Source organism: Loxodonta africana, chromosome 21 (assembly GCF_030014295.1).
Source record: "Loxodonta africana isolate mLoxAfr1 chromosome 21, mLoxAfr1.hap2, whole genome shotgun sequence".
NCBI classification, from domain to species: Eukaryota; Metazoa; Chordata; class Mammalia; order Proboscidea; family Elephantidae; genus Loxodonta; species Loxodonta africana.
In genome coordinates this window covers 12,399,656-12,415,451 of record NC_087362.1, presented here as the reverse complement: position 1 = coordinate 12,415,451, position 15,796 = coordinate 12,399,656, and the positions used below count along the sequence as shown (strand labels likewise).

Genomic DNA, 15,796 nt, shown 5'->3' with positions numbered 1-15,796 from the left:
TTGAGGGCTGTGGGGACCATGGTCTCGAAGAATATCTAGCTCAATTGGCGTAACATAGTTTATAAAGAAAATGTTCTACATTTTACTTTGGTGAGTACCTTCTGGGGTCTTAAAAGCTTGTAAGCAGCCATCTAAGATACTCCACTAGTTTCATCCCTTCGAGAGCAAGGGAGAATGAAGAAAACCAAAGACACAGAAAGATTAGTCCAAAGGACTAATGGGCCACAACTACCATGGCCTTCACCAGACTGAGTCTAGCACAATTAGATGGTGCCCAGCTACCACCACTGACCTCTCTGATAAGGATCACAATAGAGGATGTAGACAGAGCTAGAGAAAAATGTAGAACAAAGTTCTAACCCACAGGAAAAGACCAGACTTACTTGGCCTGACAGAGACTGGAGAAACCCCAAGAGCATGGCCACTGGACACTCTTAGCTCAGTAATGCAGTCACTCCTGAGATTCACCCTTCAGCCAAAGATTAGACAGGCCATAAAACAAAATGAGATTAAAGGGCACACCAAGCCAGGGGCAAGGACTAGAAGGAAGGAGGGGACTGGAAAGCTGGTAATAAGGAACCCAAGGTTGAAAAGGGAGAGTGTAACCAATATCAGAAAACAGTATATATAAAAAATGAGAAGCTAGCTTGTTCTGTAAACCTTCATCTAAAGTATGATAATAATAATAAAAAACAAATTCTAAAAAAAAAAAAAAGAGTTGCTGTATTTGTTCCATCAGTTAAGTCAGTTACAGCCAAAGATGGTTCCACTGAAAGCCAGGAACTCCTTGCCCAGTTCTGAGTGGGGTTTCAAGCCCATGCTATGGCTAAAATGGAATGGTTCGGGGGGTTGTGAACACAGCTTTTTGGGACTGCCGTATACTTACTGGAGAATGAAGAAGACAATATTAAGGCAACATTAAGAGCAAAAGAGAAGCTGGGTGGAGGAAAGAAGAAAGAGAGTAAAGGTCAGAGTAAAACTCTCCATAGAAAAATGAGAGAGTAAGAGACATTCAGAAGGTGGTATCACCTTTGGCTAACTGTATAGTTGGAAAGAATGTGATGTTTAAATGGAGGGCCTTGCCATTTGTGGCTTGAGCCTAATCTTGGGCAAGTCTTTCCTTGACAGGGTTTTAATTGGATGTACCAAAATTGGAGCCCTTCGATTACCTTGGTTTCCTCCATAGTAAATATTAATCAATACGGAATACCAGGAAGATAATGCTAACTCTCAGCTTTGATTAAGAGAATGGTGGAAAAGAGATGGTAGTCTCCATTAATTCTCTCTAGATAAAACCACATGGGTCCTGCATGCTGGCTGTTGACTACTGTGGGTTCAATAAAGAAGTCCTATAGCAGTCTCCATGGTGAAAACTATTCAGAGCTTCAGAAGGCCAGAGGAAACTAGGGGATAGCCTTGCTTAATGCTTTCTTTTTATTCACAACCTAAGAACAATCAAACACAATATGCCTTCATGTGGGGTGTACTCAATTATAAACTTATTGTTCTTCTCTAAGAGATCTGCATGGTTTAAAATCAAGAAAGATGTGTGTCAGGGTTGTATCTTTTCACCATACCTATTCAATCTGTATGCCGAGCAAATAATCCAAGAAGCTGGGCTGTATGAAGAAGACCTCTGCATCAGGATTGGAGAAAGACTCATTAACAATCTGCATTATGCAGATGACACAACCTTGCTTGATGAAAGTGAAGAGGACTTGAAGCACTTACTGTTGAAGATCAAAGACCATAGCCTTCAGTATGGATTACACCTCAACATAAAGAAAACGAAAATCTTCACAACTGGACCAATACTCAGCTTCATGATAATTGGGGAAAAGATTGAAGTTGTCAAGGATTTTACTTTACTTGGATCCACAATCAACACCCATGGAAGCAGCAGTCAAGAAATCAAAAGATGCATTACATTGGGCAAATCTGCTACAAATGACCCCTTTAATGTGTTGAAAACCAAAGATGTCACCTTGAAGACTAAGGTGCTCCTGACCTAAGCCATGGTATTTTCAGTGGCATCATATGCATGCAAAATCTGGACAATGAATAAGGAAGACTAAAGAAGAATAGATACCTTTGAATTGTGATACTGGCAAAGAATATTGAATATAGCATGGACTGCCAAAAGAACAAATAAATCTGTCTTGGAAGTACAACCAGAATGTTCCTTAGAAGCAAGGATGGTGAGACTGCGTCTTATGTACTTTGGACATGTTACCAGGAAGGATCAGTCCCTGGAGAAGTACATCATGCTTGGTAAAGTACAGGGTCAGTGGAAAAGGGAAAGACCTTCAACAAGATGGATTGACACAGTGGCTGCAACGATGAGTTCAAATACAACAACGATTGTGAAGATGGTACAGGACTGGACAGTGTTTCATTCTGTGGTACATAGAGTAGCTATCAGTCGGAACTGACTTGACAGCACCTAACAACAACAACAGGAGAACCTGAATTCTTCAGCATATTGTTACAACCTGGTAAGAAAAGATTTAGTCTACATCACGGTCAACAGTAAGTTGATCAATGATGAATGATATTTCCCTGTCAACGAAGAAAGTCAGGGAGAGTTCGAAAATCGCAGTGGCTCAAGTGACTAGGCGAAAGTGGCTGATTAATCCAACTAAGATCCAGAGTACTGCATGAACAGTCCAAGTATCTGGACTGGGGCCACTGGAGATAATTCACAAGCAAGAACAAATTGCTGTCAGCTCTGGACCCTGCTCTGAGAAAAACAGCTCATAAGTATACTTGAAATCTGGCAGGTACATTGGATGTCCCGTTGGCCCCAATGTGTGAAGTGACACAAAGACAGGCAATTTGAAAGAGAAGCAAAGATGAACTATAAGAGAAATGAGGCACATGATAGCCCAAGCCAGCCCTCTGTGGACTTAAACTTCATCAACGATTGTGGCAATAAGTGTCTACTACTAAACACGCGTAGATTGGAGTTTCTGGATAAAGCTTAATAGCGGCACCCTAAGTGGCCACTAGGACTCTGGACTAGAAAATTTCCTGATGCCATAAGCAGGTATAACCTATTTAAATGAGAGCTACTGGCATTCTCTTGAGCTCTAGTAGAAACGGACCCCACAACTGATGGAATCTGAAGGGAATCAGACCATATTTATGCCTGAGATATCTGTCATGTTATGAGTGATGCAAAAAGGCACTCCAATCACAAGTAGTAGTACAACCAAGTTCCCTGGCAAAAAGAAAATGGTATATTCAAAAATAAACTAAGGGAAGTAACTCTGGGAGTATGTCGGATCCATGAGACGGTGCTCTCTCTGACTCTGACACAATGATAGAATCTCTTGTTGACCTATTCAGAGTTGTCTAAATCTTGTGATTCTCTTTCCACTGAGGCAAAACAAGCCATCTGGTTTACCAATGGAAAGTCCCATATGGACAGAAAAAAGCCCAGCCATTCTTGGCACTTTTCGCCCAGTGGAATGAATAACCCTAATTGAAAAAGGTTATGGTAAGTCGTCAGAATGGGCTAACTTGAGAACAGTGTACTCGGGCAATACCAGAACAACTTGGCTCTTACCGTCAGACCAATATCTTAATATTCAAAGCCTCTTGGGTCCAGGCCAGTGGCCTTGCCTCATGATCAGGCCAATGGATCCTGATAAGTGGGCAGTTAAGAATATTGTATGTGGGGATGAAATTCCTTACGGAAATTTCAGGGAAGATTAGATTGGGTCATGTAATTCTCACCAAATTGTTGGCTCAGAAAGAGACTAGAGTGCCAAAGCAGATGCCTTAAAGGCAGCCGCTGTGGTGGCCAGGCCATGAAACAATGGGCAGAATTGTGATATATTCTGTAGTCACCCAATGAAGCCAATGGTATGACGAGAGTTTACCCTCAATATTAACAAGAGAACAACTGCCCGAAAATTGCCTTCAGGATGAATCCCCAGAGTACAAAGGTTGACACATAGCTTGCAATTAGAATACTTAGGGTCTTTGTCCATGGCTCCTGGAAAATTCAAGCGGGATATTGGCAGAAAATTGGGCTTTGTTTAATAAAAAAGCCACAATAACAAAAGTCACAGGTGAAAATACTACCACAGCCTTGGAACAAGGCATTTTTTTACATCAGTTTGGGCCCCTGGAATATATCTCATTGGACAAATGGAAACATTTTAACATGACCAATGTACAAAATGACCCAAGGGCACAACATAGTAAGGACACATCATATCCCATTCACCTACAGAGCAGTGGTTTAAATAGATGTTGGAACGGGCAATTAAAACATGTATTATTAGAGACGGGAGATGCCGAGGGCATGGAGGGCTGGGTAGTTCACTGGCTGAGTATGTAGACCACCTGGATATGAGTGATAGTAAGGGGGCTACCTTTAGAAAGGTTTATGCTTCTGGAGGTTGAAATGTGAGGGCTGGGGAGCAACATGGTGACACATACCTTTGTCTTTCCCACATAACAAGATTCTTCTTCTATTTCTTTAAATTTACAAGCCATCATCCCTGTGCAGGCAAGGGGGCAGGAAGTTTTGTGTACTTGAGAGTAGCTGCTACGCCTCCTACTTAGATGAAGATACTACATCTGCTGTCGCTCCTACCTTTTATACTTGTAGAAAGCTAAGTAAATGGTATATAACATTAAAGCTTTTTTCTGTTTTGTAGGTCCGATTGTCTCCTCAAACCTGTAACCTGTGCTGTATTGGCCAAAGCTCCTTTTCATTTGGATATTTCTTTAATAGAAAATGACACATTTGAACAGTTTAAGCTTAATCATCTTCCTATAGTACTGGTCCATCATAAGAAGAGGCAGCAACTTGTAAGATTACCGTCAATCCATGTGTATGCAGTAATGATAGTCTCGGCAAGGGCAATGTTTCTCAAAGGCTGGTTCATGTAACCCTTGTCCCAGAATTACTGACAAGGACCGATGAAATGCAGTTTCCTACCTCTCATCACAGAGATTCTGACTGAGCATTTTCGTGGACCCAGGAATCTGCATTTCCAACACGTTCTCTAGGTGATGATAATGAACAATGACGCTTTAGAACCAAAGGTTTCCAAGAGCCGCACTGCAGCCATTCTGACCAGCTTGAATTTATAGTCATGTAACAGTATTGAAGTCATACAGTACTTTCCAATTTACATTTTAAATACTAGTTTATGAAAAAAATACTCTATAATGACTTTTGTATTAGTATTGAACTCTTATTACTTAATAATTCCTGTTTCTAAGTCTCATTCCCATAACTATATGGAAGGCTATCTGGGATATAAACCTTTACCCATTTTTAAATCGACACAGAATCTAACCATGTCTCAGGAACTAGACCTTGAATAATTATAAATTGTTATATTATAGCAACTTTTAATAGTATTTAGTTCTGTTGTATATAGGGTCGCTATGAGTTTTTTTATGAGTCGGAGCCAACTCAACGGCACCTAACAACAACAATTTTAAGTTATATAATTTCATTTAGTGCAATACCACTTTCAAAAGCAATGTTTCACTTACAAATATATTGCCAATGGCTTTCCTATTAATTTTGAAGCTGAAGAAACAGAAATTTTTAGTTTCAGTAAAAGCATCTCTCTCATCAAAATGTCTTCTTCAAATGTTTATTTGCTGGCCACGGTAATAGAAAAGAAGGAGTTAAAGAGCACAGTTATGTTCTAAAAAAGTGAAAATAAATTGGGTATTTACATTATAAAAATATCTGTGTGTTATAGAATAGAGTTTTCAAATATTTTATATAGTCACGAACATAAAAGTCCAAATTTAAAATATGACCTTGGCTGAACTCAAAATCAAAATTCAAAACTGCAAAAGTTTTATTATCTATAACAATTACATGGTGTCTGGACAGCCTTAATGGAGCTACTTAACTCTGAATCTTGGTTTCTTATTCCATGGAAAGAAGATCATAACACCTGTCTGGCAGGGTTTTTTTCTTTTAGGATGAGAGGAAAAAAATTATAAAACTCCTGACAAAGTACTCAAATCATTGCTATTGCATTATTAGTATTTTGATTGTAATCATTATGTTATTACAGAAATTGCCTAAAGTATAATATGAAAGAGAAACATTAATAACATGACTCATTTTACTATAAGATATTTTAAACCCTGAGTCCCCCAAATAGCACTCAAGTACTACGTAAAATAGGCCTACCCAGTTGCCTATTTCTCTGGTGGTTTTAGCCTTCTGCTTTTTTTCACTAAAAGGTTAATGAATAGCACAAAACTAAAATGATCACTACAACCTTCAAGGCCTCACTGTCTTAGCGTGGCAATAGTGGGATTTTGCTATATTGACTGCTGGGAATCCTTGCAAATCTAAGTTTTATAGCCAAGGAACCCTAAGTATTTTAAATATGTTCCATGAAACACCATATATTTTTAAGCGTATCTGTGCTCAGCCATGCTCATCTATCTCATGGCTCCTTCCGAAATAAGATTTCAATTTTGTGAGGAGGCAATGGCCAGACTGCTGACCAGGGCTACATCTGCACTCCAGGCAGCCAGGGACAAGGGAGAGCAAGGACCCTAGATCTCAGGGTCAGTGATTTTTTTTTTAAATTTTAGATGATTGGCTTCTTGGGATTTTTTTTGAAAGATGAAATGAAATAATTTTAGACATGACTGAAGATTTTCTAGCAGCTTATCAGGAATATCGCTGTTGTCATTGACAGGTGCCATGGAGTCAATTCCGACTCACAGTGACCCTATAACAACAAAAGGAAACTGCCCAGTCTTGCACCATCCTCACAGTCATTGCTGTGTTTGATCCCGTTGTTGCAGCCACTGCGTCAATCCATCTCACTGAGGGTCTTCTTCTTTTTTACTGACCCTCAACCTTACCAAGTATGATGACCTTCTCCAGGGTCTGGTCCCTCCTGATAACATATCTAAAGTACGTGAGATGAAGTCTTGTCATCCTCGTATTCAAGGGGCACTCTGGCTGAGTTTCTTCCAGGGTATCTTGTTCGTTCTTTTGGCAGTCCACGGTATATTCAATATTCTTTGCCAACAACATAATTCTAAGGAATCAATTCTTCTTTGGTCTTTCTTATTCATTGTCCAGCTTTCAAAGGCCCATGAGGTGATTTAATACTGTGGCTTGGGTCAGATGCACCTTTAGTCCTCAAAGTGACATCTTTACTTTTTAACACTTTAAAGAGATCTTTTGCAGCAGATTTGGCCAATGCAATACATCTTTTGATTTCTTGACTGCTGCTTCCCTGGACGTTGATTGTGGATCCAAGTAAAATGAAGTCCTTGACAACTTCAATCTTTTCTCCCTTTATCATGATGTTGTTTATTAGGCCAGTTTTGAGGATTTTTGTTTCCTTTATGTTGAGGCATAATCTATACTAAATTTTCATCAATAAGTTCTTCAAGTCTTTTTCACTTAGAGCAAGCAACGTTGTGTCATCTGCATAATACGGGTTGTTAATGAGCCTTCCTCCAATCCTGATTCCTGTTCTTCTTCATATAGTCCAGCTTCTCAGATAATTTGCTCAGCATACAGCTTGAGTAAGTATGGTAAAAGGATATAACTCTGACACACACCCTTCTTGATTTTAAACCACTCAGTATCCGCTTGTTCTGTTCGAGAGACTGCCTCTCAGTCTATGTACAAGTTCCATATAGGCAAAATTAAGTGTTCTGAAATTCCTATCTTTCTCAATGTTATCCATAATTTGTTATGATCCACACAGTTGAATGTCTTTGCATAGTCAATAAAACACAGTAAATAACAATGTCTCTATGATATTTGCTTTCAGCCATGATCCATCTGACATCACCAATAATATCCCTCATTCCACATCCTCTTCTGAATCCAGCTTGAGTTTCTGCCAGTTCCTTGTTGATGTACTGCTGCAACTGTTTTTGAATTATTTTCAGCAAAATTTTACTTGCGTGTGATATTAAAGATATTTTCAAACAATTTCTGCATCCTGTTGGATCATCTTTCTTTGGAATGGGCACAAATATAGATCTCTTTCAATCTGTTTGCCAGGTCACTGTCTTCCAAATGTCTTGGTGTAGATGAATGAGAGCTCCCAGCATTTCATCTGTTTGTTGAAACGCCTCCAGTGGTATTCTGTCAGTTCTTGGAGACTTATTTTTCTCCAATGCCTTCAGTGCAGCTTGGACTTCTTCCTTGAGTACCATCTGTTCTTGATCATATGCTTGAAATGGTTGAATACCAACCAGTTTTTTTTGTGCAGTGATTTTGTGTATTCCTTCCATCTTCATTTGATGTTTCATTTGCTCATAGAATCCTTGAATATTACAACTCAAGGTTTGAAATTTCAGTTTTTTCTGCTTGAGAAATGCCAAACTTGCTCTTTCTTTTTGGTTTTCTAACTCCAGGTCAGCGCACATTTCATTATAATACTTTGTCTTCTCGAGGCGCCCTTTGAAATCTATCTTTCAGCTCTTTTCATCATTTCTTCCTTCTCTTTAGCTATATTACATTCAAGAGCAAGTTTCAGAGTCTCTCCTGATATCCATTTTGGTCTTTTCTTTCTTTCCTGTCTTTTAAATGACCTTTTGCTTTTTTCATATATGATGTCCTTGATGTCTTCCCACAACTCGTCTGGTCTTCAGTCAATAGTGTTCAATGTGTTAAATCTATTCTTGAGATAGTCTCTAAATTCAGGTGGGATATACTCAAGTTCATATTTTGGCTCTCGAGGACTCGGTCTAATTTTCTTTAGCTTCACCTTGAACTTGCGTATGAGCAATTGATGGTCTATTCTGCAGTCTGCCCCTCGCCTTGTTCTGACTGATGATATTGAACTTCTTCATCATCTCTTTCCATAGATATGGACAATTTGATTTCTGTATATTCTATCTGGTGAAGTCTACATGTATAGTTAGTGTTTATGTTGTTGAAAACAAGTTTTTACAATAAGTCATTGGTCTTGCAAAATTCTATCATTTGATCTCCAGCGTTATTTCTATCACCAAGGCCATATTTTCCAACTATCAATCCTTCTTCTTTGCTTCCATCTTTTGCATTCCAATCATCAGTAATTATTAATGAATTTTTATGGCATGTTTGATCAATTTCAGATTCAGAAGTAGGTAAAAATCTTCATTTTCTTCATCTTTGGCATTAGTAGTTGGTGGGTACATTTGAATAACAGTAATATTAACTTGTCTTCCTTGTAGGTGTATGTGTATCATCTTATCACTGACAGCCTTGTACTTCAGGATAGATCTTGAAATGTTATTTTTGATGATAAATGTAATATCATTTGCCTTCAATTTGTCACTCCCAGCACAGTGTGCGTGTGTGTGTGTTAGGCGCTGTTGAGTGGGTTCCTATTCATAGCAACCCTACGTACAACAGAATGAAACACTGCCTGGTCCTACACCATCCTCACAATCATTGCTATATTTGAGCCCATTGTTGCAACCATTGTGTCAATCTATCCTGTCCAGGGTCTTCTGCTTTGTCCCTTACCCTCTACCTTATTAAGGTTGATGTCCTTCTCCAGGGATTGGTCCCTCCTGATAACACGTCCAAAGTACATTAGACAAAGTCTTGCCATCCTCGCTTCTAAGAAACATTCAGACAGTGCTTCCTCTAAGACAGATGTGTTCATTCTCCTGGGTCAGGCGCACCTTAGTCCTCGAAGTGACATAGTTGCTTTTTAACACTTTAAAGAGGTCTTTTGCTGCAGATTTCCCCAATACACTATATAATTTGATTTCTGACTGCAGCTTCCATAGGTGTTGATTGTGGATCCAAATAAATTGAAATCCTTGATAACTTCAATCTTCTCTCCACTTATCATGATGTTACTTATTGGTCCAGTTGTGAAGATTTTTGTTTTCTTTAGGTTGAAGTGCAATCCACACTGAAGGCTGTAGTCTTTGATCTACATCAGTAAGTGTTTCAAGTTTTCTTCAGTTTCAGAAAGCAAGATTGTGTTATCTGTATATCTCAGGTTGTTAATGAATCTTCCTCCAATCCTGATGCCATGCTCTTCTTCACATAGTACAGTTTCTCAGATTACTTTCTCAGCATGTAGCTTGAATAAGTACAGCGAAAGCGTACAACCCTGACACACACCTTTCTGGATTTTAAACTATTCAGTATCCCTTTGTTCTGTTCAATTGACTGCCTCTTGGTCTATGTACAGGTTCCTCATGAGCACAATTAAGTGTTCTGGAATTTCCATTCTTCACAATATTATCCATAATTTGTTATGATCCACACAGTTGAATGCCTTTGCATAGTCAATAAAACACAAGTAAACATCTTTCTGGTATTCTCTGCTTTCAGCCAAGATCCATCTGACATCAGCAACGATATACCTCATTCTACATCATTTGCTGATGTGGCACGGCTCACAATGAGAAGAAACATCTATTAATAACCAGAACACAAAATGTAGAAAACATGATTCTGAAAATATTGGAAGCTGTCAAAAATGAAATGAAACACTTAAAAATCGATATCCTAGGCATTAGCAGGTTGAAATGGACTGGTATTGGATATTCTGAATTGAACAATCATATGGTCTACTATGACGGGTCCAGAATGCCTTACTCCATCCACATCTTTAAGGTTGACTTTATTTTGAGGAAGCAGCTCTTCTCTAGTAATATTTTGAGTGCTTTCCAACTGAGGGGCTCATCTTCTGGTACTATACCAGACAATGTTCCACTGCTATTCATAAGGTTTCACAGAACGCCTTTTTCAGAAGTAGATCTCCAGGTACTTCTTCCTAGTCTGTCTTAGTCCAGTAGCTGTGTTGAAACCTGTCCACCATGGTGACCCTGCTGGTACTTGAAATATTGGTGACATAGCTTCCAGCATCACAGCAACACACAAGCTCCCACAGTAAGACAAACTGACTGATGAGTGGTGGTAGGGTACTTTACCACTCAAAATATATGTAATAATGAAAGTTAAGCAGAATCAGATAAAAACAGGCTATAGAACATAGCTGATTAACTAACTAAAATTGGAGGAGTAATTTAACTTACCCACAAGTAAATGCTCCTAATCTGCTTTGAGCAATTTTGAGCACTAAAGAATGTAAAAATCCATTTAGTTACTGTACAATTCTTTCTAAAGGAAGACCTATTTTCACTAAATTTGGAAATGAGAGAAATGTTTCAGTAGCTGAGCATCAATACCATATTGTGGCACATTCTGAGTGTCTTGGCATTTTATTTAGAGAATTATGCTAAAGACTGATTTATATAAAATGCATATTAGAACAAGAAATATTACAGTCAGAAAATATAAAGGTAGATATATTTCATCTCTATCATCAAACATATTAACATACCGTACATGAGATATGAGTTTCCTATCCTCAAAAATGACAAAAAAAAAAATAAAAAATTACTTGGGTTGAAGAGTGGTGAAGGCATGAAGATTTCCACTTCCACTGAGTGGGAATGAAACAATAACCCGAATGTGAAGTGATGACTTCCTGTAAGATATAGCTACATTAAACAAATTATTTTAGTTCTGAAGTTTTTCCAGCCCTTTGGGGTGTTCTTTACAGGATCAAGGTATTAAATAGATTATCCCAAAAGTCTGTCTGTTTAAATAATTTTTTTGTAACTTTTAATTGTCAAAAGGGAAAGTGAAAGAGGGAAGAGATTGAATTACTAATAATCCGTGTATATGATTTCAAAGTGTATGGATTAACTTAAAAACTTGCTAATAAATGTAACAATAACATATTCTTTGAGGAAAATCACCACTATTTAGAAAATTGTAAGTTAAGATAAAAAATGTGAGAGAACTGAAAGTTGTTCTGCTAAAATAAACATTAACTTAAAATGAAATATTGTTTCACACAGCTATATACATTTCTATGTAATATATATAACGTTTATAATACAAATTTAAAAACAGAGAGCTAAAAAGAATGCAATTATAGGTTATAATATACTTTATAGTTGCAAGTCAATTGTTAATATAAAATTCTTTAAAATCTAGTCCCCAGGAGAACTTTGCACTTATTGTAGACGGCATATGAATTAGGCACACGAAACTTAGATTCAGACACAGTTTGGAGATGATTGAATGGTAAAATGTAAGCTTAAAGGATGACTATTTTAGATGAAAAATTATGAAGATGGAATATAAATATTTTAGAGGAGAGATGAAAATAAATGAGACAATTTATTTTAAATATATCTATTTCTAGCATAATATACAAGATTCCTTCAGTGTCAACTTGTAATTATGGAGTGGCACAAAACAAGGTATTATAAGAAATTATATGTGAAAAAACCAGTATTTCTATATTAGCTATTTTTGAGATGGAAGTAACCATAATTCATGTGAATTTAGATTTAAGTGGAAATTATATTACCTTATTGGATATCATTTCTCTGCACAGATATTTCTGAAGGGAGGTAGGTCCAAGGATTAACTGTGTTTAACACAAACTCTAAATATCTATTTACAGGAAATAATTATGTTCATACAATTTTGTTTTCCCTGAAAGGACAAAATTTCAGCCCCTGTATATTACAGCCATTCAAATACAATTTTGTTTGAATCTAAATTATAGGAAACTACTTTTCCTCAAGTTAACGTGATAGAAGTTCCCGGGGAACAGTTTATCTATTGAAAAAATATGGCATAAATTAATTTAGAATGGAAGGATGATTACATAATATTGTGTGTGTGCTGCCATATTGTTTTCAACTGTGGAGCTTCATCACTTACACCAAAATATGTATTTATGTGCATTTTGTCCTAAGACTACAGTGTTGACAAAATACACTGGCAGAAAAATCAATTATTTGTTGTCTTTGAAAGTTAGCTTTAGTTATTTTTAAGGTAAGACAAGGTAAGGTAAACCTGTAAATGAAATAATCTTCAATTTGTATATAGATAGTCAATGATATGTTTATCTGAAAAGATAATTATTGTACCTAGCAAATCATAAACTTGTTCATGATTTCTTAAGTCCTTCTTTAACTAATGGTTCTTTCCTACTTTATTTGTGTGTATAAATAAATGATACCCGTTGCCGTGGAGTCGATTCTGAGTCATAGCGACCCTGTACAACAGCATAGAACTGCCCCATAGGGTTTCCGGAGCTGTAATATTTATGCAAGCAGACTACCCTATCTTTCTCCCACCAAGCAGCTGTTGGGTTTGAACCGCTGACCTTTCAGTTAGCATCTGAGCGCTTAACCACTGCACCATCAGGTCTCCTTACAAATAAATGATAAACATGCAATAATAATTAGGAAGACATAGGTACTAGGACTTTGGGGGAATGTGTTTTCTTTCAGGAAAAATCAAAGCAATGCCAAAGAAGCTACATGAAATGCATTAAAGCAGTCCCATTTCATCCCTATCCCTCAACAAATAATGTGTAGAGAAATATTTTGGTATGTCTTTTTTTTTTTTATATATATACATAGGACTTCAGTAATATCATAAATGGGCAGACCAACTTCTAACCAAAGTACTTTTATGGCATGCATACACCCCCACATAGACAGCGCTGGGGCTAAGCATCCAAACGGCGCAGCAGATAACCAGCACACAGCAGGCTGTGACAGTGTGGGGTGGGGAAATCTGGATACAAGGGCGAACTTGTATTCTTTCACAATAGGCAATTTACTGGTACCTTAATAAAGGACCTAAACAGAGGAGAAACGTATAAAGAGTGCATACAATCCCTCAGCCGATGGTGAACCAAGTTAAAAATTCCCTGGGAGTGATGCTTAGGTAACATAAGGTGCCCGTTTTGACAAGCCTTCTATAATGAGGCAGTTTTATTTACTTTGCCTATGCTGTCAAATCAGAGCACTGAGGAAAATTCCTGTAAACCAGTACTCACAGTAATAAAGGGCATAGAACTGAACTTTAGACTCGTTTTGATTTAAAGATTTAGATTGCTCAGACTGGTTCTAAGCAGAAATCTATAGTTTTTTGTTTTTTTTTTAAATAGCAAGTCCAATCCGCCTAAGGGGTTGTTAGGTTAAGAGAATAATGTCCAAACAGTGAAAATAACCAATTCAAAAATTTGCTTAATTCTTAGAATATTATAAAAATAAGTGGGATGTGTATATTATTTTCTAATGAATATATTTGCATTATCATGTTATTTCCTTTTTTAAAAACAAGTGTTTATTGATCACCTATGAGGTGAATAAGCCTGATTTTTCGTTAGAGCTTTTCTGGCATTGTGTTCTAAAGCAATTTTTAATTGAAGACATAGCTTTCATTTTAAGGCTCCTATAAATATTGCCTTTCAGTTGTAAACACTTTGCCACTGAGGACAGGGTAGCAATGCCCCATAGGGTTTCCAAGGTGGTAACCTTTGCAGAAGCAGACTGCCACGTCTCTCTCCCTGAAAGCAGCTGAGCCACGGATCTACGGACTTGCCCCTGGGTGCTTTAACCGCTGTGCCATCAGGGCTCCTTTGTTTAGTTAGAGAAGAGTTAATTATTTTGCTCCTCCAAAGAGACAGTCTGTCTGCCTGTCTATCTTTCTTTCTACCTACCTACCTATCTATCCACCTATCTAGCTATTTATCTATCTCGCAAACACTATATCTGATTATGCAAATTCCATGCAATTTAAAAATTCACAATTAAGATAACGAAGTTTAAAAAATGGATCATGCACAATCATTTTTTCAGGATTGAAAACCAAAGGAAAAGTGGCTATGTTGGGAAACATGCAATTTTAGTAGCAAAGAAAATAGCTGAGTGATTGTGTATTATAATATAAAAAAGCATAATAAGTACCTTCAAATAATACTGGGTCTAGATATCAGCTCTGAAGTTAAGATACTGCAATACCTATCTAACATTATGTCTCTTGCAGTGATTCTTAACCAGAAACGTACAGTAAAATCATCTACGGAGTTATATTTAAACCTACTTTACCAAAGAAATTTCAGCTTAGTAGATTGCATTATTTGTGTATGACTCCCTAGGCTAAATTCTTGGCTTCGGCACAGTTCTATTTAATCACTGAGTGATACATTATGGGTCCACAAGGCTAGGCGCCTACGGACCGGTATTCTCGCCCTAGATTACCTTCCTAAACATTTAGCTATTATATGTGAACACGTGTCTTTGTGATCTCTTTTTATTCGACAGTTTCAAAGGATGATACTACCAAAACGAAAATCACTCCTCTGTTGTGAAGAATCTCACAATATTTTAACATTAAGAATGAATTCTAGGGATGTAAAGACTGCACAAAGCATTTTATTGCCTTAGATCTTATTTTCTGGCAAGTGGGGCTGCTTTTGAGCTAATTTTATCAAAGTTTACTATTATTCTGTCAATAGAGATTATTATAAGATACATATGATATTTCTCTTTAATATGTACTTCAAATCATCTTGACACATGAAAGAGCTCTATTAATAAGCTGAAGGGTCATATTTAAATAGCCTTTCACCCAGTGAGGAAGACAAGTGAAGTTCTTAGAAAAAGAAAGCATCCTTTGCTAAACAGGGACAACGCTCGTTTGGCTTTAAATACAGAAGGGGCTGTGTTTCCCCACCAAACACTGCTGTCTGGTTTGTACTGACAACCACACTCTTCTACTTAGAGTTAAGAAAGTGAATTTACCGTGTCTGAGAAACGGTAAAACTTCTCCAGTGCAAAAGCTTCTGTCTGTGGGAAGGTAAAGTGGACCAAGAGGGATTGAGAAACCAGAGAATCAAGTCATATCTAATCAAAATATATATAGCATTGTAACAGACATATGTATTAATTAATAGATTTTTCACATATGCAAGATATCTACCCACAAACTATGAAT

The 15,796-nt window shown here is 37.3% G+C and overlaps 1 protein-coding gene across 2 annotated transcripts in view; it reads right to left on the bottom strand.

Annotated features, from left to right (window-relative positions):
• Positions 1-15,796, bottom strand: part of GLRA3 (glycine receptor alpha 3) — a 240,913-nt gene that overhangs the window by 6,936 nt on the left and 218,181 nt on the right. Inside the window, exon 9 of one of the 2 annotated variants that reach the window (XM_003415819.3) lies at positions 15,604-15,648. The exons of the other annotated variant lie outside the window; for it this stretch is intronic. Within the exon in view, the coding sequence (XP_003415867.1) occupies positions 15,604-15,648 (45 nt within the window). The remainder of the gene's footprint in view (positions 1-15,603; positions 15,649-15,796) is intronic. 2 annotated transcript variants of the gene reach the window in all.